This window comes from Dipodomys spectabilis, unplaced genomic scaffold (genome assembly GCF_019054845.1).
Source record: "Dipodomys spectabilis isolate Male_0828 unplaced genomic scaffold, ASM1905484v1 ptg000532l, whole genome shotgun sequence".
Classification (NCBI taxonomy): Eukaryota; Metazoa; Chordata; class Mammalia; order Rodentia; family Heteromyidae; genus Dipodomys; species Dipodomys spectabilis.
Genome location: NW_024871209.1, coordinates 891,123 through 915,661, shown reverse-complemented (window position 1 = coordinate 915,661; position 24,539 = coordinate 891,123). Strand labels below are relative to the sequence as shown.

Here is a 24,539-nt window from a genome sequence, read left to right as displayed (position 1 = left end):
TCTTTGGATACCATCCACCAGAACTGAGTCACATGCACCCCACCAACTACATCTGATCCTAGCCACCTCTCAAAGGTGTCCACCTTCTCAGGACGTGACTTCTCTACCTTCTCAAGAATTTGACTTAGGGGTTAAACAGCTCCATGAGTCTGGGTACAATAGCACTAAATACAATGCCTGGGTCGGCCCTCCCTGCAAAGCACCTGCACCCCAGAGGTCCACTGAGATGCAAGAAAACAGCCTCACCCAAAATCTCATCAAATAAGCTTCATTGATTGCATACCCACATTTTACCCAACCTGTAAGTATCACACTCATTATTTTCACTCTTCACATCATCGCTGCATAAAGAATGTACTAGAATACATGATTTACAGAGGAAGAGACTGCCGTCCAGGGGAGGGGGAGGGAATGACTTGCTCAAAAGTGGTAGAGGCAGTAGCTACCTTGATCTACTCTAAAGATACAGGCATTCCCAACACACTGCGGTGGTGTGTGTGTATGTGTGCACATACATGCATATGTGTTTGTGCATGGATGTGTGTGTGCCATGGGTTTATAAAAGACAGTAGGTAATCTTCCCCAACAAAGGGAGCTATTCTTAGGTTCCAGTCCCAGGTTTTGAACAGCTCAGCCACCTCCCATTGTTCCAGCCTCTTCAGCCTATAGCTGACAATTTTGAGCTACTTTTTTTGAAATCTCGTGTACAATTGACTTCAACTGTGCATAACTGTAGCGAGACTTTATAAAGCAGGAAATCACCAGGAAGGTCACCAACATGAGTACAGAAGGACTGAGACCTGCAAGGCCGGCACCACCAGCCACTTTACAGTTGTGCAACTGAATTGCATCTTACCAAGGATTCTCATCACTATTTTGTTGCTAGAAAAAAAAATGAGGCTTTAGAAAGGTCAGGTGACTTGCTTAGTGCGAGCACAGCTCTTCTGGTACCTGGTGACAGGAGAACCTCTCAGACATCACAACGGGAAGAGAAAACACAGAAGTAACGCACCACAAATGACGTCCACAGAGAAAGGGTGAGTTCCATTATGAAGAGCTAGGTGCAATATACATTTATTTTTAAAGTTCCCTTTGTAAAAACAATGTGTAACACACATGTCACACACAGACCTGGTGTCAGAGCAGGGCACTGGGGCCTGGTGGGGGCTGGGTCTCCTCAGATCCTTGGTGACGTGGGACACACCCCCATGTGACACAGAGAAGAGCGGCTTCCAGGAATTCATGAGGCCAGAGGTAATGGAGTCCTTGGGAATGCGTGTGTGTGGGCCCCTGTGTCTTCAAGTGCAATTCATAGATTCCAAGCAGTTTCAGCATCCACATCCACACACACACACACACACACACACACACGTGCCCGCACACGCACGCACGCATGCACGCACACGCACACACAGGTACTCAGGAGAACATACATATCTTTATCACTTTAGACCCCTCCGGGATGCTCCAAGGCCCTGCTGGCCTTTTTGCTGTTCAAGAAGTTCTTCTTCCTCCTGGTGGGAATGTGCAATGAGAAGTCCGGTTCCTTGGGGTTTCTGAAGAGGAAGAGCTTTTCACCGGTGTTTAATACATCGATGGTTTCGGCCCCCGTGATGGGGATGGGTGCAGGTTCCCCAAGGGGCTCCAGGGGAAGATGTGGCCAGCTTCCTTTCCCAGAGAACGCCGCCCTCTCTCTGACAGGGAGACACGTCTTCTTCAGTATGCTAAAGACAAGAACAGGAGGTCAAGTTCCACACAGTGGGGTTATCCTCACCTGCTGTGTCCCGACAGTGAGCCCTTGCTGGCCAGGGCCCATTAGAGGTTGCGTTTCCCCAGCCTGTGGTGGCCAAGCAGCTAGCGTGAGGTCAGCTGTGCCGGGGCCTGGGCAAAGCTACGCCAGGTCGCAGAGCCTCCGCCCCTCACTGGGAAGAGCTTTTATTTTCTTTTTAAGCACTTGCCAATCTATGACAGTTTCACCCTCACCAGAGCCTCGCGAAACCTGCCGTGGAAGTTAGCTAAATGTGTTTGCCATGACAGGTGCGGCAGGCTTTGGGAATGTACTGGAACAAGACAGCTGGAATCCCGCCCCTCAGCTGTCCTTGCCTGCCTGGCTGGATGAACCGGGCGGTGGATGCCATCACTGTCTGAGAGCCCTGCGCAACTGAAAGACCCGTGTTCTCTCGGCCCACGCAGTGTAGGACAAGGCTTTGGCCCTAGCGTCCCTCTGGAGGCCCCAGCTCACAGGTGGAAACAGCTTCACGGCCACCACCACAAAGTCCTGCCTTAGAGCTTGTATGAGCCTGGGAGAGGATGCGGTGCTGTATGGCACTCCCCGCCCGACAGCCACAGTCTCCAGGCAGCTGCAGTGAGCCCAGTGCCCCTCCACAGAGATCAACATTCCCTCCTCATCCATCAGTGCGGCCCAGGCATGTTCTGGGCTTTACTGTTGCACAGCTCCAGGTCGAGTTCCTTTACTTGGGTTTGGTTTCTTTTGTTCAATAGCCTGGCCTGACTTCTTTGGAGCTGTGTTCTGACATCTGGAACTGGATACGGGGTTGTGCACTGCTGTCAGTGGCTGAGAGCGCTTAATCACGGCCAGTCCATGCAGCAACCTCAGTTCCTTGGTGTTAGCACCGAGGAATGACCGAAGGGGCAGGGCTCATGGTCCTTGGACAGCCAGTTTCCAAAATATGTGGCCCATATCAGTTTATCTGATGATGGTTTCTTCACCCCCTAAATCTTCTCTGCTAGAGATAATTGGTCAATGGTTTGCAGCAAACTAAGATCATTGTGACCCTCACTTCCCGCCGGCCTCGGGGTGAGCAAAGATCACAGCCCAAAGAGGCCTGCATCAGAGGGAAATGGGTGGGAAGAGACAAGCCTGGAGGTTCAAGGCAGCCAAGGGGAACTTGGATGGTCCTAGTCTCAGGACCATTTCCACCATTTCTAGCTATACTTGTGCACTTTGAATGTGGCCTCCCCAAGCTTTTGTTTTAGTAAAAGGACGTTGGGAACTATCTAGTCAAACAGCCGTAGGGTATTATTCTTTTTGGTAATTATATCCCATTAAAACCCAGCTATTAGCCAAAGTAAATACAGTCATTAAAATGCTAATATGTTAACAGAGCATTCACCTCCTGATAGCTACAGGCTTTTATCTTTACCTTTAAGCCCAAGAAGAAAGGTCCGTGGTCTTCAGGGAAGGGTCATCTACTCCTCTTCATGGTCACTTTCCCCCCACCCCCTCCACCAGGCAGCAAGCACCTGGTCCCAGCCCAGTTCCGTACCTCTCCTTCCTCTGGCGGGACCACAGCATCCTTCCCAGGCCTCTGCTCACCAGATCTGCGCGCAGCTTGCGTTCTAAATCCTGCCACCACTCCTGGTGTTTCCTGACAGCAAGAAGAAAGTCTTGTGATTTAAACACGAATAGGCTCTTCCAGTCACTAGGCATCCTAAGACCCCCTACAGGCCAGTCCCTCAGGTGACAAGTGGCTGCCACCAGGAGCCTGGAGGGTGTCACCATGGAGTATCTCTCGGCCCTGCTCGGCAGGGAGTACTGCTCTCTGCCCTTGTTCCCAGGTCGGGGACCACCGGAAGTGACCTGTGATCATCAGAATACTATCTACAGCCGGGAGCCAGCAGCTCATGCCTATAATCCTAGGAACCCAGGAGGCAGAGATCTGAGGGGTTACGGTTCAAAGCAAGCTGGGGCACACAGGTTTGAGAGTCTCTTATTTCCAACTAATGAGCCAAAAGCCAGAAGCGAAGGCAAGGCCAAGTGGTAGAGCACCATGAGGAAGAGTTCAAGCCCACGTGCCAGCATACATAAAAACTACACAAGCTACGATGTGTACCAGTGAGAGTAAGAAGCGTGATCCTCAAACTGACATGTACAGCAGGAAAGGTAGTCCAAGGGGACAAGAATGGCCCTGGAAGACGGGAGTTCTCTCATTACAGATGTCTCCCTACTACAGGCTCTCACACACACACACACACACACACACACACCAGATGCACACGCACAACACCATGCACAGACACACCACACACATATATACCAACCTCACTAACACCACGCACAAAGGCACCTCCAAACCCAGCAGAGAAACACAGTGCAGAGGAAGAAATGCCACCAAATGCTAGCCACACCATGGATGGGTTTGGAACTCCTTTTCCCTTCATGCTTTTTAAACATTTTCCCCAGTGGACATGCTGAACGTATGTAAGGTCCCAGTGAAGCGTTTCTTCCTAAGATCCTAGTTGAAAAATAAACTGGTCACAAAATCAGAGTCTAAAAACAAAAACTCGGCCTCTCAGTCCTGCTTCGTGGGGCCAGCGGAGTGGGATGTGGGACCTGACGACCTGTCAGGGAGGCTCTTGGGGTCCCCACCCAGACTGGCTTCGTTCTCCACGGCACACGGAACTCACCTCCTCCTGCCCAGATCGGCCTCGTTCTCCGCAGTGTGGTCCGAGTGACTCTCGCTGGCCGAGTCCAGCAGGCCCAGCAGCTGCGGCTGGGAGGCGGTGGGCAGCACCAGGCTGAGGAGCCGGCACAGCGTGGCCCCAGGCACCATGGTCATCTTCAAGAGGTAAGATGTCAGTCTCAGCTCCTACAGGAGGGGGACCGGGAGCTCACATCTGCCTCTAGATTTGATGGACGGTCATTTTTAAAATTTATTATATTCTTAGTGCTTCACGTCCTGGGGTGATAAATATTTTATGGGCTCAACTCAAAAAACATGCTCTGAATTCCCAGAGCTGTCAGAAAGGCACCTCTGCTTAATACCCTGGCTCCCATAGCTCAGCCGCTCCCTCCAAGCCTCCCAGCTCTCGGTGGTACCCGAGTCACCACCGCAGAAGATCTAGTCTTTGGGGGGCAGTCCCTTCCTGTCTCCTGCCTGTCTCTGTGAGGCCAGGTGACCGCAGGGTCACAGTCTGCAGAACCTGCCCCTCCCCTCCGAGGCTGCTTCCCCCTCACCACAGCCCGGGAGACGCTGCAGGTCCCGGGAAGCCCAAGTGCCCGCAGGTGGGCACAGACGCAGCATGGGCCTGCACCCTCTCACCTGGCTGCACAGGGTGGCAAAGGTGTCGTTCTCCATGCTCTCCAGCAAGTCTTCCAGGATGGCACTGTTCTGCTGTTCCTCCCTTACCCTAGAGGAAAGGCAAACCCACGCCAGCCCACGAGCAACTCATTGTTTACATGGCTCCAGGATCACAGGTCTAACACACACACACACACACACACACACACACACACACACACACGTGTAAACGGTGGCCTGAGACACTTGCTTTCCTCTCCTAGCCCCCCATGGTGTGGCCAAGGGGGACTGCCGGGTGAGAAGCCCCGTGGAACCCAAGGAACCTGCTCTTATTATCACTCTGTGGAAGTTCTGCCTTCATCCTCAAGGCCAGGACCAAGACCAACACCTGGGGCCACTTGTCCCCGGTGCAGAGCAGACCCAGAGCACTGTCCACGGAGGACTCTGTTCTGAGCACCAGACCAACACCAACAGGGCCATTCCACAGGAGGCTCCCTGACACCTGGACAGGAAACGGGGCTGGGCTTCGCTCCTCGCTGGCCAATCAAAGCCAGCATCATGGCCCCACCCCCACATTTCATTGGTTCTTTTATAACCCAGTTCTTCTGTGGGAACAACCCCAACCCAAACTCCAGCAGAGCACCAGTGAGTATAACACACTCCTCAACTCCCACCAAAATCAAATTAGCACCTTTAACTATTTTCCCGGGGCCAATGCGTTCAATGGAACTGAATTAGACTTTGATGTTGTATTCAGGCAGAAAAGCAAAATCAAACAGATAAAAATCGCCCATAATCTCATCAGCCAGAAATCACACCCATTAAAACTGGGTCTGTTTCCTTCCAATTAATTTGCGAGTGTTTTCAAAAAGCGAATCACACTGTGCGCAGTAGACGGTTTCCCGCCCCTCCCTTCCACGTCCGTGTCACATCCACAGTGGGAATCTAGAGAGCTGTAAGAAATTACGTCTTCCCCAGAGTTCTTCATGCCACCACAGCCGAGAGCTAACTGCGTAATGTTAATTGTGCGGGAAGGTAAAGAACAAGGAAGGAAGACTGGGGTGTGTCTGTCCCACAATTCTCTAAAAGCAGGATCTTCAATGCTGCACAGTGACTCTGCTCTTCGTTCTGCATGCTAGACTCAACAGTGTTGTGTCAGCCCTGTTTCTTCTGACATATGGTTATATAACACGTGAGCAGGCAGGGAGGCTGGGGGAAGGTGCGTGGACTTCTCTGTGCTATGTTGTGTGTGTGTGTGTTGGTATTGGGACCTGAACTCTGGGTTGAAGTGCTGTCCTTTAACTTTTTTGCTCAAGGCTGGCACTTGAGCCCTAACTCCACTTTAGCTTTCTGGTGGTTCATAAGAGTCTCATGAACTTTCCTGCCTGGGGCGGCTTTGAACCACGATCCCTAGATCTCAGCCTCCTGAGTAGCCAACTTTGATGTTATAATGCAGTGTTGAAAGTACACGAGGTTGTCAGGGGGAAATGGCCCAGCCCTGGGCTCGACCTGGCAGAGGAGGAAGGGCAGCTGCTGCCCAGGGCATGGGCCACCCGGCCTACCTCTGCTGGAGGCGCTCCAGCAGCTTCTGGCCCTTGCTCAGGGCCTGCTGCAGGGTGTCAGCGATCTGCTTTTCAGGCTCCACCTCCCCAGGTTCGCTCAGAAGTCCGGCTCCGTCAGCCCCCCACTGCTGCTGCTGGGCCTCCTCCTGCCTCTTCAGCTGCTCCTCCAGCTTCCTCTCCAGCTCCTGAAGCTCCTGCACGTGGAGGGGTGTGGAGGGGGTGGGGAGAGGTGAGTCCCACCGCTGAGGTCACTGGACTAAAGGACAAAACCTGGCCTTCGCTGGGCGCCTGTAACCCTAGCTACTCAGAAAGCTGAGATCTGAGGGTCTCAGTTTAAAGCCCGCCCAGGCAGGAAAGGCTGAGACTCTTATCTCTCTTATCTCCAATTAACTACCCAAAAACAGAGAAGCAGAGCTGTGGCTCAAGTGGTAGAGCACCAACCTTGAGCAAAAAAAGGGATACACACACACACACCAAAAACCCCACACCTGACCTTCATCGTGGTATAGCAGGGAACCTTGCGGCCGCAGGACTAGCCTTACAGGCTCTGTCCAGCTGTTCCAGCCACGCCTACCTGAGAATGTGATGGTGCCTCACGCATGCCCACAGGCACGACCCTTGACCTCACACATGCCCACAGGCACGACCCTTGACCAGCTCTGAGTCTCCTCAGAGTGAGTCCTGGCTTAGGAAGCTGCTCCGTGCTCGCCACACCCTCTGGGCGCCCTCCTCATGCCAGAGTTAACGCCCACTTTTGATGTTGCTGTCCTCATACAGGATGTGACCGGGGGACATGGGGCCTGGGCCTGTGGCCCACCTCTGGTCATGGTACCCAGAGCTCCCAGCCCTCGCTCAGCACCTGACAGAGGCCTGCCCAGGTATGGCCACTGCATCTCTGACTTGGGCCTGCTGATGCAGTGAGCTCCCAAGGCCAGGGCCAAGTCTCCTGTGAGTGCCATGACTGATGGCTGCCACCTGGCACTGGTGTTCTGTCGGGCATCTGCCTGAATCCGCTGTGCATGGTGCATGCTGGGATGTAGCAGCTGTGGCCAGGCCCACAGAACCCACGCCACAAGCTCACAGAATTCCTGTACACGGATGGTGCCACAGTGTGCCAGCTCACAGGCTTCCTGTACACAGACAGCGCCCACAGTGTGCCAGCTCATGAGCTTCCTGTACACAGATGGCATCCACAGTGTGCCAGCTCATGAGCTTCCTGTATACAGATGGAGAAATGCCAGCCCAGTGCTAGCAATTTCAATTGAAACACCAATGAAATGCTGTGGGTTCGGTCAGTCTGGGTGGCACCACGGGTTTAAAACCATTCCTGTTGAAATGTGCCACTCCGCTCCCTCACACAATCCCCTGCCCACGCGCCAGCCTCCCAAAATGAGTCTCAGTCATTCAAAGAGGGAGGTGCACACGATATCACTTTCTAAGGCATCATTTCTCCCAAAGTAGTTCATTTCACGCTGTATAAAATTCTCCTGAGTGTCTCACAGCTTAAAAGTTCATTTCCAGCAGGAAAGCGGTACGCACAGAACGATCCGGTTACAGAATGAATGTCTACTACACACAGCGAAGCCGGCTGTCTCCCTCCAGAGGCAAACTCAAGGGGAGGGCCACACACCCCTGCCCGGCACTGGCTGAGTAACGGCACCATCCGATTCGCCCCCACTGCCGCCAGTCCAGGACCCAGGGACCCTCCTCTTCCTGACCAAGCACAGTGTCACTCAAAAGAGCCTTGCGATCCAACAGGAAAGGGAGGATTGCATCCCGTTAGGAATCCAAGTCATGGTGGCGTCAGGACACCGGGTGATGGAGGCTGGACCGAGGGTGTGTCTCACGCTCCTGGGCTCGTGAGTCTCACTCTGCCTCTGACTCACTTCATGACCTTGGACCTGACCTTCACTCTCAAGGTCTGTGTCCCCCAGAGGGAACTCAGGACAGCAGTCCACCTCCATGCTGACCCCGCAGCCGTGGATTCGGGGAGATTGCGGAGTTGCATGCTGGATGGCATTGCGCTCAACACTTCTTTCTGTAAAGCTCTGGGGCTCCCTCCCCTCTCACAGGTTCATCGTTTGACGCTGAATGTTAAGGCAGCCTTATTGTCTTATAGGCTTCAAGATATTTCTATACTATCTTGGCCATCTTGAGTAATTTCACACTCATTATCCTACATTCTCCTGGTAACTTATGTATGAAAGTCTGTGAAGACCTAATCTGTTATTTTTGTTTCTCCTGGGCCAGTAACTTCCCCCGTTCCCCACTAAGAACTCTTATTTGGCTGAATTCAATCTGTAGAAATCTTGATTTCCCCACTGAGAATACTTACTTTTTCTGGAGAGAATTTGTCCTTTTTTTGGACCAGGACAGTCAATCAATCAACTTGGAACTGTTTTAACTGAACTGATCACCTTTAGCTGAAATGGTCACTGAATGGCTGACTCCCATCTAGATTCTTTCTGGGGGGTACCAGAAACGATGGAACCAAATTCACAGGGAGACTTCGTTCCACACTGGGAGCAGGCTGGAGGCAGGCAGGTTCTGCCAGCAGGTGCTGTTCTTGCCTAGGAAAGCAAGTCTGCACGTTCATCTCTGGGCTCAGGGCCTGCTGCTCCCCTGACGAGCCAGGGCTCCAGAGCTTCCTTGCTCTGTGAGTTCAGCCCACCCCAGGGCAGCTTTGCCTCCTGGGGAGCTTCAAGATTCAGAAAACCTGAAAGAGCCTGCGTATTTTCATCCGTCCATTCCTGGAGGCTTTGCGCTAGAATGCCTACCATTCTTATGCAAATTTGTATTGTCTTGTTTTGTTGCAGGTCCTAGACCCTGAACTCAGGGTCTGGGCACTGTCCCTAAGCTTTTGTGCACAGGGCCAGTGCCTTACCACTTGAACCACAGCTCTACTTCTGGCTCTTTTTGGTAAGTAATTGGAGGTAAGAGTCTCCTGGGCTTTCCTGCCCGGACTGCCTTCAAGCCGCAATCCTCAGATGTCAGCCTCCTGAGTAGCTGGGCTCACAGGTTTGAGTTGTGACCCTGGCCCTACTTGCAGTTTGCAAATAGTTGTCACAGTGCAGGATGCAGAACGTTGGTCAAAACCAGCCTCAAATTCTCCAGAGTCTGCTGCCGTTTTTTAAGGAAAGAGCAAGTATCATCCTGATTTTCTGGGTTTAGGGTTTGTATGTGCATGCATGTATGTGTGTGCACATGCACATGCACCAGTCCTGGGGCTTGAACTCAGGTCTGGGCACTGTCACTAAGATTTTGGCTCAAGGCTAGAGATCTACCACTTGAGCCACAGCTCTACTTCCAGCTTTTTTTTAGGGGGGGGTCTCACGGGGGGGGGGGGGGAGGGAGGGGTAGTTGTGGAGGTGGGAGAGAAGATATGGCTGGGTGAAAACAAAGGAGGAGGCAACAATGCCCAATAGGAAATGTACTCATTACCTTGTTCATGTAACTGTAACCCCTCTGTACAGCATTTTTTACAATTAAAAAAACGCACAAAAAAAAAAAAAAGAGCCTCACAAACTTTCCTGCCCAGGCTGGCTTCAAAATGCAATCCTTAGGTCTCAGCTTCCTGAGTAGGTGGGATTACAGGCGTGAGCCACCAGCGCCAAGCTGATTTCTGGTTTTGTCATTTATTTTATTTTTTTGTTAGTCGTGGGGCTTGAACTCTGGGTCTGGGCACTGTCCCTCAGTTATTCAGCTCAAGGCAAGCGCCCTACCACTTGAGCCACAGCACCACTTCTGGTTTTCTGAGTGGTCTATTGGAGATAAGAGTCTCATGGCCTTTCCTGTCTAGGCAGGCTTTGAACCATGATCCTCAAATCTCAGCCTTCTGAATAGTTAAGATTATAGGTGTGAGCCACCACGCCCGGCTTGGTTTTTGTCATTTATGAGCCATAAAATCTTCACAAAAATGTCTCCTGTCACTCGTTCAAATCTCAATTCCTTCTCCTGGGAGCTGAGTGTAACAGAAACACCTATTTTATAGCACTGCTCGATAATTAACGAGGTGTGACAAAGTGCTTAATTGGAAAGCCACACAAAGTTACAGCTTGTTATTAATCGTGCTTACCTAATAACCTTACAAAGCATGGCTCCAGACTGTCTCAGCAGGGCCAGCTCCTAGATGAGGGCCTGGCCACTCACAGCTTAGGGCCCTCTGCCCACACCAGGGACACACCCTTTTCCCTGCTGCAACCAACTATTGTAATAACAGAGAAAGTACGTGGCATTGTAAGACCTACACCTAAGGGACCTAAAATAAGTCTCAAACAGTTATTACTATAGCTAGACTGTTCTCCTCGAAAGAACACAACACTTAGAAGCAATGGCAATATTTAGAATTATAAAATGAAATAATCCAACATGCTTGTATGTGGGATGTGCCTCACTGAAAGATAATCTCTGTGTGTGTGTGTGTGTGTGTGTGTGTGTGTGTGTGTGTGTGTGTGTGTGTGTGTGTGTGTGTGTGTGTGTGTGTGTGTACCTGTACTCAGGGCCTGGACACTGTCCCTTGGCTTTTTCTGCTCAAGACTGGCACTCTACCACTTGAGCTATACCTGCACTTCTGGCTTTTTGATGGAGATGAGAGTCTCCTAGACTTTCCTATCTGGGCTGGCTTCAAACCACAATTCTCAGATCTCAGCCTCAGTAGCTAGGATTATAGGCATGAGCCACCATGCCCGGCACCCTGTTGATTTGTGTAACAGCAGGAAAGAGGACACTGCCAATTAAATTATGGCACCTACTGGAAGATGTGCCCTTTGTGGCCATGTGGAAAAGCCCCATGTGGAAAAGCCACAGGAGCCACAAACCAGACTGCACAGTGCCCTCTGTAGGTCCCCTCCCTTGGTCCCCCACCCTCCGGCCCTCACTCACCAGGCTGTGTGACTCCAGGATCTGGGTGCAGGCTGACTTGGTCAGCGTCTCCGACTCACTCAGCTCTTCCAGCAGCAAGTCCTGGATGCTGAGCAGGGCGGTATAGGCCCACAGGGTCTCGGTGGCCCGTGCTGCTTTCTGGAACTGCAGAGCAACTAGCGATTCCGCGAAGCGAGCTTCCTGGGCCTCCAGCCGCTGCACCCTCTCCCGCAGCAATTCTCCCCGCACCTGCAGGGGGTGGACCCAACCAGACAGCAGGGAGTGAAGCCCCGGAAGGAGGGCCAGAGCCTTCCGCAACAGTCAGCTCAGGATGCTGCGCCCCAGGTGTGGCTCCAGTGAGCAGAGAGGCCCTGGGACTCCGCAGGGAGCTCCCAAGATGGCGCCTCTCTGGTGTCTGAGGACACCAGGCTTCTGCAGTGAGCTGCATTCATTCCCTGTCTCCTATCCCGCCCTGTTGCCGTCCTGCTCAAAGCCTTCCTGCCCCACCCCACTCCCTGGGAGATGAAAGGTCACCTCCCCGACCACCCGCCCTGGGACTCCACGCGGCCACCCGCTGCACGCCCTGCGCATGTCTGTGCCCCCGTCCTTGCCTCCTTGGGCCTCCAATTCCCAAGTTGCTGCTTGAAGCCTCCACAGCTCTGTACATTTGTCCCCATGTTCCCAAGCTCCCAGGCCACACTGGCCTCCCTTCCAGCCCTCACGAGACACAGGCTGACCTGCTGGCAGCATTTTGCAGAGATACTGCTAGTTCAGCCTTTTTTCCAATCTGGAAAACCAGGTGACAGCCCTCAGACCCCTGACAGGTTCCCATGGTAACTAAAAGTAAATGGAAGCCAGCCGTGGCATCGGCCTGCAGTCCGCCCCGCGTCCTCCACAGATGAGTGATAGTCCCGGGGAAGGGCGTGCCAAGAGCCACATCGGATGACTTCTCTATAGGGGCGCTTGGAAATGGAGCCCCTAACGTGATACACATCATACTGCCCCCCAACCAAGACCTCTCCCCATTGTCACTTTTTCACTGCCAACGTACAAAGAGAAATCATACTTGTATGCTTTACGAGCACTAACACATGTAAAGGAACGCAGGATGCACTAAGGGGTAGAGAAGGGAGGAAAGAGATAAGGTTCCATGGACCAAACCCTCACAGCTGTAACTGAGCAAAAGCAAGAACTCAAGCTCTACTGCCACTAACGAGGGACCCCGGCAGTCAAGCCCCCGGACCTGCCCTTCCTCATCTGCAAGTGGACGATGGCAGCACCGCCAAACACACAGCGCTTGCATCCTGAAGGAAGCTCCCAGGCCTAGTGGAAGTACACAACCTGCCCCGTGGTGGCCACACCTGCTGGAAGCACACAATGTGCCAAGTTTGGACATTTCTACACACCTGAGCACCAGGGAGCACCGAGCACCCCCGCGGCAGTCCTAACGCCTGCTGGGTGACCCTCCCAGGCTTCACTCTCCTGGCTTGCACACTGCGGGCATCTGCACTCTCCAGGAGCTGTCTGGAAGTAGAATGCCCTGGGATGCACTGGGAGGGTCTGGCATCTTTTCACTCAGTGCGATTGTTTAATTTTAGGGTCACACCTGGTCATCTTCTGGACTGAGCATTTCCTTCGACTCTCCTTCGCTGGTAGACAGCTGTCATCTGTGCTGTCACTTCAGAGTTTATCCTGAAGCCCGTCTCAGGCTTCCATCACGGACATTATAGCACTGGGCCTGGCTTACTGCCACACCTCCCTTCCTGGTCTTAAGTGTTATTCTTGTCATACATTTTAGTTTTTCCATATAAAACTTACCTGCTGTCACGCGTACACTAGTCATTATTGTTTCTGCAATCAATTTTTCAAAAATCTGTATTGAGGTGAAATCCACGTGACACAAAATTACAGCTGTTTCACAGCCCACATTAAGTATTTAGACTTGACAAGCCGAAACTGTCACCACCCCAGGAAATGCACACCCTGTGGAAAACAACCACCTGCTCCCTGTTGCTACAGCTTGACTTATTCTGGATGAGTCACCGGAACTGACGCACTGAATACAACCTCTGGGACCTGATTTTTCTTTTTGACTTTTTTTCTTTTTTTTTTTTAGTTCAGTCTACTTGTTGTACAACGTAACTGGAATCTTTTTATAGCTGTATAACATCCCACTGCATGTTCAGTCCATCCGACTTTGAAGAGATTTTTTTACAAATAAAATAGTGATGAATTTACTTACGCAATGGCCATTTACAGTCTTCTCTATTTATATAGCTCTGAATTTACATCTGATAAGGGATCTTCTACACAGAAGTTTTTGATTTTTTTTTCAGTTTGAGTGGAATTCTTACAGCATGGTCTGACAGAACATATCCTACCTTCATTCTTGAAAGGGACATTTGGGGTGCAGAATTTTAGGAGACAGAACACTCCCAGAGTGAAGACATTTCTCCGCTGTCCTCCCACTGGCGTTGCTGTAAACGAGAATGGTGCTGTCCACTTGAACTGCGTCCCCAGTGTACGCCATGTAGTCTCTTTTCTCTGGCTGAAGACTAAGTTTTTATTTTCACTTCTGTTGTGACGGTAGTGGGGCATGAACTCAAGGACTGTGCACTGCCACTTAGCTTTTGTGCTCAAGCTTTTGTGACACTCTACCACTTGAACCACAGTTCCACTTCCAGCTTTTTGAGGTTAACAGGAGAGAAGAGTCTCACTGACTTTCCTGCCCAGGCTGGCTTTGAACCTTGATCTCAGATCTCAGCCTCCTGAGTGGCTAGGATGACAGGCAGGAACCACCAGTGAGGCCATTTTCTGGGATGTAGTGAAGTACCTGGACACAAGTCCATCATTTCCAGTCATGTTTTTTTGAGATCCACTAGTTGGGGCTAGAACAGAGTGCAGGGAGCTCCCTCTTTTGACGCTGAGATAGGAGGGAAGGGGGGGGGAGGGTTCTCACACTCAGGCTGCTGGAGGGAGTCATCACTAGCACCGTCGTCACCCTCGGACCTGGGCCTGGGCCGGCAGGCACTCACTCCTCTCTTGGTCTCTGGCCGGCCCTGCCTGGGCCCGGGTGGCGGTGTACACGCCTCTCATCCACTTTCCAACTCTCATGAGAACATGGGAGGGAATCCAGCCCATCTGGCCTGGGTTCTCTCTCTGTAGAGCTCCTTTCATTGCTGTTGTAGTAAGTCATGGGGCTTGAACTCGGCTCCTGGGCACTGTCCCTGAACTCTGTCTGCTCAAGGCTAGTGCTCTACCACAGCAACATTAAGGGTTTTCTGGTAGTTAATTGTAGATAAGAGTCTCATCGACTTTCCTACCCAGGCTAGCTTCAAACTGTGATCCTCAAGTCTCAGCCTCCTGTGTAGCCAGGACTATAGATGTGAGCCACCGGGACCTGACCAGCCTTCTTTACTGGCTCTTTGTTGCATGAAGCACCGCTGGCTTAGTTGTCTCCTCCACTCACACAGTCTGTAGCCTCCTGAGCATCCTGAGCAGCGCTGCAGATCTGTTCATGTAAATGCAAGCCTCCCACTGGGAGGAACCACAAAGCCCTCCGTGTGCGCAGTGAGAACGCAGATGGGAGGATTTTTAGGATCCTCCCAAACCTTTTCTTTACTTCCTTCGGATACTCAATTGGTCAATTCTAACACTGTGAGATGATGTTTCTAGAGAGGGTTTGAATCCTCTACCTCCTGGGAAATGGCAGATTTACATTTCTGTGAGGTATTAATGACAAACTTCATTAAAAATTCAAACATCTAAAACAATAAGCATTCATTTGCTGGAACAACATGCTGCTAGATGCTCTTAACTGGGAAATCCAGACGCCTTGGTTTCTGGTTTTCTCTGAAGCATTTGTTGCCCCAATTTCCTCTAGGCACAGAGATACCTTCTAAGTTCCCAACAGACACAGCCCTGCCAACCAGCACTCCCGGGACCCCGAGGGGTTCAGAAAATCGCACCCCTCCTTCTTGCCCAAGTTTGGAAACAAGTATAGCTTAATGCAAGGGACGGAGGGACAGACCTCAAACATCAGCCATACCACCAATGAATCCTGGATTGGAAAATGGGATTCAGGCCCACGTCTAAACAAACCAAGTGACGCCACACGGCAGCCTCCCTCCAAGGCCCTCGTGGAACAGAGGAGGCTGCTCTGTCAGCGTCAGCGAGCCTGGCTCCCGAGAGACAGGAGGGAGCTGAAGTGGACAGAGCTCTTCAGTCTTACCAAGCACAAACACCTTCCTTGGACGGGATGGAGAGAGCCCAGGAGGTCAGAGGTCAGGTCCCTCTACATGGGAAGAAGGGCAGGAGGGGAGAGGGGGCCATGTCACATCAAGAGTTGTGCATTTGCCGAGTGCCGGTGGCTCACGCCTATAATCCTAGCTACTCAGGAGGCTGAGATCCGAGGATTGTGGTTCAACACCAGCCCAGGCAGGAAAGTCTGTGAGACTCTAATCTCCAAGTAACCACCAGAAAACCAAAGTGGCACTGTGGCTCAAGCAGAAGAGCACTCGACATGATCTGAAGAGCACAGGGACAGCGCCCAGGCCCAGAGTTCAATCCCCAGGACCAACCAAAAAAAAAAGAGTTGTGCATCATCCAAACACTGGGAGAGAAAGGCCGGCAGGACACACTCTGGGTGTTGGTTCTCATCTGCTGGATGTGTTTAAAGAGGTCCAGAGTAAGTAGGGCGATGGAGAGTGTGAAGACTCTTCCATCTTTCACGAGGAGAAAGTGGGTGGGTGGAGAAAAAAGTGGGCTGGATTAATCCGGAAGAACATGACTTCAATGGAAACATTCCCCTCCCCTCTTGATAGCCACAGCCTGAAAAATGCCACCTTGCTGCTGACAACACGAACCATCTCCCCTCCCCTCCCCCTCCCTCCCGCACCGCACCGCACCCTGCGGCTGTAAGAGAGGTAACCTGTGACCTGAGGGCCAGACCATGGCCTGAGGCCTTAAAAGGTCCTTTCCTGAAAGTCAAGGTTCCAGCTCTACACAAAAAGCCGCTTTGCCAGCTCCCGTCTGTCAACCCCACCTCTGCCCCCCTCACTCCCGCTGCCTAGTAAAGAGGCCTTAGTAAGGGAGACAGACATGCCATTTCTTGTCCAGCTGAACTGAAGAATGACTACCCTTCTCAGACTCAGTCCAATATACCTGTTGGCCCATGAGTTCGTCTTTCTGATCTTTTCTTCGTTCAAACTCCTGGTACTTAAAATAATTCGCTACATTTGGTGCTAAAACCTGAAACTCGAAACACAGGACTCAAAATATTTCCTTACAATTGGTTTAAGGAAATAGTTTTGCTAAAGAGACATCATTAGTGCTTCAGTGTTAAAGGCAGGAAATTCATTTCTATTCTTGGAAAGAGATTACCTCCTACAGTCTCCATAATCCAGTGAAAATACCTCATACAAATGAAGGGCACTGCTTTAGAGTACTCAGCACGGGTTTTGCTGATATACTTTGTTTAAAGTTGGTCTGTTATCTCTTGCATGTGACTTTAAGAACTAGCTGAGTCTCACTTTTTCCTGGAAAAGGGGAACAACAAAACAGCACAGGCCACTGAGTACAATGTCCTGCATCTAGACAGCACCTAATAATTAATAACCTGGAGCTGCCTCTATTATTACTTTATTATAATCTTAGTAGTAGCAGTAATAGTAGTAGTAATTCAATTGAATAACTTTGAATTGCTCAAAAAAAGATTCCCTTCAATGGATGAATGGTTCAAGAAAATGTGGTACATATACACAATGGAATGTTACACATCCATTAGAAGAAAGAATGATTTTTCACCATTTGTAAAGAAATGGAAAGACAAAAAAAATGATATTAAGTGAAGCCAGATTCAGAGAGACAAAGGTTGCAGGGTACCCCTCATCTGGAGTAGCTAGAATGAGCCTATACATCAGCAAGTAAACACACTGGGTGGTATGCAAGTGGTTCACGTGAATTAACTGAAGTAGAATAGAATTCAAACAGGGTGATATTTTTAAAAGACTCCATCAAAGCCCAACAAAATCAGCACCAGGAAATGAGTACTTGCAGGGCGGGGGGGGGGGGGGGGGGGGCGGGATGTAGGGGAGAGGAGTAAACGAATGAACAGGGGGAGTGGGGAGAGCGCAGTTACATGCCATAAAACTAAGAAAAGTAAGGGAAGGAGCAGGTCAAAGGGGCATTGCTGAAGGGTGACCAGGAAGCATGGTATTCCTAAACCACTTTGTTTAATGGCGCCGCCACAGTACAGCTACTTGAGATAATAATTAAAACATAATAATGGGTTGCAACATTGAGTTTTTTCTCCTGCCTTTTTAAATGGTTGCTTTGTAATCATGTAACATATGCATGCTGTGCACAAACATTAACGCAGGCAATTGCTGGTGAAAAGACAGACTGAAAAGAAGCATCTGCTTTCTTTAAGGCCGAAAGAAATGAGGGAGTGAGGTGGGAAACAAAAGTAGTAACAAGCCGGACGCCGGTGCTGTCATCCCAGCTACCCAGAAGGCTGAGATCTGAGGATCGTGGTTCAAAGCCAGCCTGGGCAGGAAAGTCAATGAGATTTCTTATCACCAATAAAAACCACCAGAAAGGGGCTGGGAAGGTGGCTCAGTAGTAGAGCGCGTGCCTTGCATGCCTGAGGCCTTGGGTTCGATTCCTCAGCACCACATAAGCAAAAAGAAAAAAAGCTGGAAGTGGTGCTGTGGCTCAAGTGGTAGAGTGCTAGCCTTGAGCTGAAGAGCTGAGGGACAGCGCCCAGGCCCAGAGTTCAGGCCCCATGACTGGACCCAAAAAAAAAAAAAACCCACCAGAAAACCAGAGGTGGCACTGTGGCTCAAGTGGTAGAGCACTCGCCTTGTGCTGAAGAGCTGAGGGACAGCGCCCACGCCCAGAGTTCAAGCCCCACAACCGACCAAAGAAAAAAAAGAAAACAAACAAAAATTTAGCTAAAAAATAAAAACATGAATGAAATATGAGCTAAAATGTAGGCTATCTCTCATAAGTAAAGCAAAATGATGGAGGAGGAAAACAGTAAAGAAACAGATATCAACACCTAAGCAACTGCCCTTCTAGAAAGAGAGATTAAAGAAGAGGAGGAATTCTTCACCAAAACCCAGAAAATTTCCTAGTCTGTCAGATGATCTGTCAAGTCTGAAGGCAGAATAAATACATTTCAATCTTAACAAACGTTCAAAGTATTACTTCTCCCATGTGTCCCTTCCCATGACACAGAAGATGTGTTTTTTTTTAAAAACAAAGAACTAATCCACAGAGAGGGGAGGAAGAGAACGGGCAGCGCGGCTCGATGGTGGCTGTCGAGGTACAGGCAGCGATGGCCAGTGGGAACATGCCAGAGGCACAGATAGCTTCAAAGAGATGGCCAGTGGTCTTGGAAGAATTTTTAGTCAACTGTCAAGAAGTGGAATGACATTGGTAAATATAAAGAACATGAACCTTGAAAGACACTAAAGACAAATAAGAAAGCTGCCGGGCACCAGAGGCTCAGGGCTGTCATCCCAGCTACTCAGAAGTCTGAGACCTGGGGATCACAGTTCGAAGCCAGACCAGGCAGAAAAGTCCTTGTGAGACTCTTATCTCCAACGAACCACTCCCAAACCAGAAGTGGCAATGTGGCTCAAGTGGTGGAGCACTAGTCTTGAGCACAAAGAAGCTCAGGGACAGCATCTAGGTCCTGAGTTCAAGCCCCGCAACAGACAAGAAAGAAAGAAAGGAAGGAAGGAAGGAAGGAAGGAAGGAAGGAAGGAAGGAAGGAAGGGAAAGAGAGAGAAAGAGAGAGGGGGAGAGGGAGGGAAGGGAGGGAAGGGAGGGGAGGGAAAGGGAGGGAAGGAGAGGAAGGGACTTATAAAGATGAAAAGTCACACTTCTTAAATAGATGACTTAGGAAAAAGAATTCAAATATAGAAAAGAACTCAAACTATCCAAAGAAACCCAGGTAATCATCTGTGGTTGGAAGGTGGATGTAGGGATTAGAATGAGAAGCCGAGGATCTGCTGGGGACGTGGCTCAGTGGTTAGAGCTCCTGCCGAGCATCAGCAAGGTCCTGGGTTTCATCCCCAGGACAAAAGCAAATAAAGGAATTCTGGGTATTGTTGAGGGAGATGAACAGGCAGAGGCCGCCCCAGGAGATAAGCTAGAGGTACGGCAGGCTTGAGGAGAAGCAGCAGGAGGCTCTCCCCTGCCCGCAAGGGGCTTCCCATCCGCCTTCTCTTCCAGCTTTGCTGCAAGGCCAGGCCACCTGAACATGCGCACTTCCTCTCATGCTCCAGTGAGCCAGAGCAGCCTGCGAGCAGCCCCAACCAGTACCAGCCACCGAGTTCATCATGGCGGCGGCTGCGGGAGCACCGTGGGGCGCACGGCTGACAGATCACAGCCGGGAACCAGTGATCCTCCCACGTGGCGGGTGGCTCGTGAACTCTGCAGGCCCACGCCACAGAAAAGCTGGCAGCCAAGAGTGAACAGTGGCTGGGGAGTGGAGATGGGGAGAGGTGTGCTATCCGGACCGAGCAAGATCAGAAACAATGGCTGCTGGTGGCACACGTGACCCTGTCCTGTTCACCCATCCTCCCGGACTCCTGGAGAATACTGACGAGGAGTTCGTGTGTCGGCTGTCACAACAGCAGCACAAGCGCCAGAAGACAGGCCCATCAAACAGACGGCCACAGGGCACACAGGCTCGGCCCTGCTGCTTACAGAGACCTGGCCTAGCACGAGCCTGGCCACACTGCTGAGCCTCCCTCCGGTCACCTGGGACCCAGGGACAATCATGAGCTGCCCCACCCACCTCAACACGGAGAGCGGGATCTACACAGAGGTTCCAGCCTGTGTGAAATATTCAGGTGCTGGAAACAACCGAAATGGTCCCTTCATCCAGGGGGGGTAAATCGCTTCAGGCGACACATCCTGAGCAGGGCTGTCCTGCCGCGAACAGCAATGAGGGGCTGTGCGGAGCGAGGTGGGGAATCTTCGAAAGTGTCAGTGCTAAGAGCAGCAAAAGATGATGAAAGACAGATCGATGATAGATAGATGATAGATGATGATTGGTAAGTAGATGATAGATGGATAGATGATTGATAGCTAGATGGGCGGTAGATATAGATAGATCGATAACCAGATGGGTGGTAAATAATAGAGAGACAGCTTCGCTTCCCAACATGAAGAACAGGAGTCGCCTCGTGTCTGCCTTGTGACTGACGGGCCCCGACACTGAAGCAATGGACTGCCAGCTGGGCCCTGCCCTGGAACAGACTCTGTGCTGGGAGAGGGGCCCGAGGGACTGCTCCTGCGAACCTGTGCCAACGGGACCTGACCCTCACTTCACAGAAATGAGCCCATTTCTTGATAGGCTTCATGATTACAAGCAGAAGGAACAGAGAGCAAATAAGACACCAGAGCCAGGTAGAGAAGATGAGCTACGGTGCCCCGCAGAGGGCCCGACCGGCCCTACAGGAACAGAGCCCCTGGGGTTGTCCACAGGGTCTCAGTCCCACCCACTTTCCCAGAGTTCCTTGAGGCAGCCTCCAGGCTCCTGGTGAGCCAATCAGAAAAGAGTTGGCTTTTCTGAAGACAGGCGAGGAGCTTGTTAAAACTACATAGAAAGTCTCCACAAATTCCAAAAATGGCCACAACTACTTTTTTCTCCCACTGAGGCAATGAAATTGGAGACCTATGACAAAAGGATAGGTTGTAAGTTTCCATTCCAGGTCACAATGGAGAAAGACAAAGACGGTGTCTCCTGTGCCCGCAGCTCCCACCCCAGCTAAAACAGAGTCCAGTGATTTCAGACATGGAAGACAGGCAGCAGGGAACTGGGACGCTCAAGAGAAGGAAGATCCTGTGAGCCCACAACCAGCTCACTGCAACACAGGGAGGAGGAGCCCAGAACGTTCCTCGGGCTCACTGGGCTCACCAACAAAAAGCTGTGTCTTAAGTTCATACAACAGGGATCTGCACAGAGAGCGCCCGGGGCACGGTGGCGCATGCCTGCAATCCCAGCACTCAGGAGCTGAGCTGCGAGGAGCATGAGTCTGGGTCAGGCCTCGGACGTCTTTAGGGATGGCTTCTTGGAAGAGAGGACACTGGAGGACAGAGACAACACTCAAAGGCAGCCGAAGGTCAGCAGCTGCTCATCCCAGTCACAATAAGACGGTAAACTCCAGGAAGAGAGAGGGACACAGGACGGAGCCCCGAGGGGCATGTGAGGCCCCGACACAACACCGAACACGAAATGGGGATGAGGACCAGCGGCTGGCGGCTCACACCTGCCATCTTGACTGACCAGCGGCTGGCAGCTCACACCCGCCATCTTGATTGACCAGCGGCTGGCGGCTCACACCCGCAATCCTGACTGACCAGCGGCTGGTGGCTCACACCTGCCATCCTGACTGACCAGGAGGCTGAGAAATGAGGATCTCAGATCAAAGCTAGCCTAGGCAGAAAAGTCTGTGAGAGCTTATCTCCTGTTAAGAGGGGGAAAAAAAGAGCAGAGGAGCTGTGGCTCAAGTGGTAGATCACCAACCTTGAGTAAAAGAGCTAAGAGAGAAACACTGAGTTCAAAGCCTCAGCATTAGCATGAAAAGAAAAGGAAGGAAGGAGGGAAGGAAGGAATGAAGGGAGGGAGGGAGGGAGGAAGGAAAGAAGGAAAATAAAGAGGGAGGGAGGAAGGAAGGAAGGAAGGAAGGAAGGAAGGAAGGAAGGAAGGAAGGAAGGAAATAAGGAAAATAAAGAGGGAGGGAGGGAAGGAGGGAGAGAAGGAGGGAAAAAGGGAGGGAGGGAGAGAGGGCTGCAGAAGTGTACAGGATGTGCAAGACAGAAAGGGAGCTGGACAGATGACAGATGTAGATGCCTAAGACAGAACCAGGCATGCACATGGCAGCCACCATGGCCCACAGAGGCAGCGCGGGGGTGAAGCAGAGCCTGAGGGGTGGAGGCAGACCTCGGGAGGGCAGGGGCACAGGGAGGAGGGGGAGTTTCTGGGAGCAGCGCAAGGGTGGAGACGGAGCCCAGCCCTGGAGCCAATGGCTGGCAGTCGGCTGAGGCATTGGACACACGGCACTCACCTTCTCTCCCAGGTCTTCGGGGCCCTGCTCCTCAAAGAGGCGGATCTTGTCTTCGATGCATTTCTTCAGAAGGTCTGCCTTGCTTTTGTTCTTAGACCGTGGCTTTCTGGCCTTGGACTGTGGGTAGAGATATCAGAGGACAGGCTGTGTGTGTGAAGACGGTCACAAGCCATCCGCGCAGCCCGGGGTCTCCCCACCCCCAAGGAAGTGTGCGCATCTCAGACGGCAAAACTGCCTCCAGCCAAGAGGGCAGAAAATGTCTATTTCCCTTGCACAAGCTCAGCTTCGAGGCCTCTCAACAAAGAGTGCTGGACGTGGGCTTAGAAGAGCACCCAAGGTGGAGCCGAGAGCAGACTAGCAAGCATGTCACAGGGAAGGGGAAAGTTCAAAGCACAGTGTGTGGTGGGAAGAGGAAAGTTCAAAGTCTGCAGTCAGCTTCCCCAGGTGACATCGGAGACAGGGCCTGGGATGCTCAGCACTTTGAAGGGCTCTTTGGGCAGCCTGAGGGGAGCAAGGGCCGGGACAGGGCGCGAGGCGGTGGCCTCAGTCAGGGCAGCTGCGTGGGGCTGGCTGGGGACAGACTGCACTCTGCCCGGAGGCACACAGCAGGTGCTCAATTACGCAGCTGTCACTCAGAGCCCCGGAGACTCCGCGTGAGACCCTGCGCTTCCCACCTACTTCAGCTGAGACTGCATCACAGGGGGCCTGGTATGCCCTGAACGGGTCACTGGCTGTGCCTGCGCCAGTGGGCAGGGGCGGGCGCCGTCTTGGGCACCATCTCCCCCGTGCTTGGGGAAAGAGCAGAGCGTGTTGTGAGCTGGGGTGGGGCAGCTGTGTTCACATTCCCGGCAGCCACTGCGGAAGGTTTGCAGGACACCCAGACGCCAGCATGGCTGGGGGGGGGGGGGGGGGGAGCCCAGAGCTGGTGGATGCACGGTGCCCCACAGGGCCAGCAGGTGGGGTGGGGGCAGCCTGGCCCCTGTGTGTCCCTTCTACCTGCAGCTCGGGGGCAGACAGGGCCTGGTCCAGTTTCAGGAACTCTGCTTCTCGCCAGGCTGTCTGGAATCGCTGCTGCAGCACTCGAGCCCGGATTTTGGGCAGGGCCAGGCTTCGATCCATCTGAGCAAAGCTGCTGTGGGCCTCCTGCCGCAGCCTGAACAGCTCCTCCTCGGACACGGCAAAGGCCGCGCCGCGCAGCTTCCTGCCAGGGGGAGCGAGAGAAAGCGCCGCGGTGGGCTGGGCCGGCGTGGGCAGGCTGGCCTTCTAAGTCTGTGCAGAAGACACAGCTCCTCATCCGGGCACTTCATCCACAAGCTTTTCTTGAACACCTAATGTCTGCCACCCTGGGCACAAGCCCACCTTGGAGCTGAGATTTCAGGGCCTGTGTGGTGCCCTTCTGGAGAGAAGCTGCCTGCCCTCCTGATCTTAACTCTAACCTAGCATCACAGTCTTAGAAAAACACACATGACAACAAAGCCCTGTCCAGCAAAGCCTGATAAATAACATCCTGTGATCAGGGACCGGCTATGGAGGGCAGAGAATAAGAGCATCACAGTGCTGGCATGTGCTGGGCAGGAAGAGAGACCGTATCTCAAAGTTATAGAGTTTTCTGCTAGCCAGAAGAGGCTCCTTGTTTCCTGCTGGATGGTTCACTCAGCAGTGGCTTTAGAGATGCAGCCGCAAAATGGAGCCAAATGACGGTGAAGAAAATGATGTCACAGTAAGAAACGCCACCAGGCCGCAGCTAAAAGCTGGGAAGAGCCAGCAGCCACTGCCGGACGGGTGCGGCAGCGCTGGACGCAGACCGGGCTCAGCCAAGGCGAACTAGCGGTGGAAGGGGCATTTAGGATCAGATTTTCACTGGTTCAGGGAGAACTGCTTTGTTTCCCTGGTCACAAAGACTGGGGAAATAAATGAAGCCAGGCTCACAAAAGAGAAAGAAGGGACGGAGCAGGAGGCAAATCAAGATGAGGCCACTCTGCAGACACACC

General features: G+C 52.0%; 1 protein-coding gene across 2 annotated transcripts in view; it reads right to left on the bottom strand.

Annotated features, from left to right (window-relative positions):
- Positions 1-1,058: 1,058 nt before the first annotated feature.
- The window catches only part of Evc2 (EvC ciliary complex subunit 2), a 53,506-nt gene continuing 30,025 nt past the window's right edge, over positions 1,059-24,539 (bottom strand). For both annotated transcript variants that reach the window (XM_042670304.1, XM_042670305.1), the window contains 8 exons: positions 23,545-23,749; positions 22,549-22,665; positions 11,486-11,713; positions 6,605-6,798; positions 5,064-5,151; positions 4,429-4,610; positions 3,288-3,389; positions 1,059-1,724 (listed from right to left, as the gene is read on the bottom strand). In XM_042670304.1, coding sequence (XP_042526238.1) covers positions 1,448-1,724; positions 3,288-3,389; positions 4,429-4,610; positions 5,064-5,151; positions 6,605-6,798; positions 11,486-11,713; positions 22,549-22,665; positions 23,545-23,749 — 1,393 coding nt within the window. In that variant the 3' untranslated portion in view covers positions 1,059-1,447. The remainder of the gene's footprint in view (positions 1,725-3,287; positions 3,390-4,428; positions 4,611-5,063; positions 5,152-6,604; positions 6,799-11,485; positions 11,714-22,548; positions 22,666-23,544; positions 23,750-24,539) is intronic.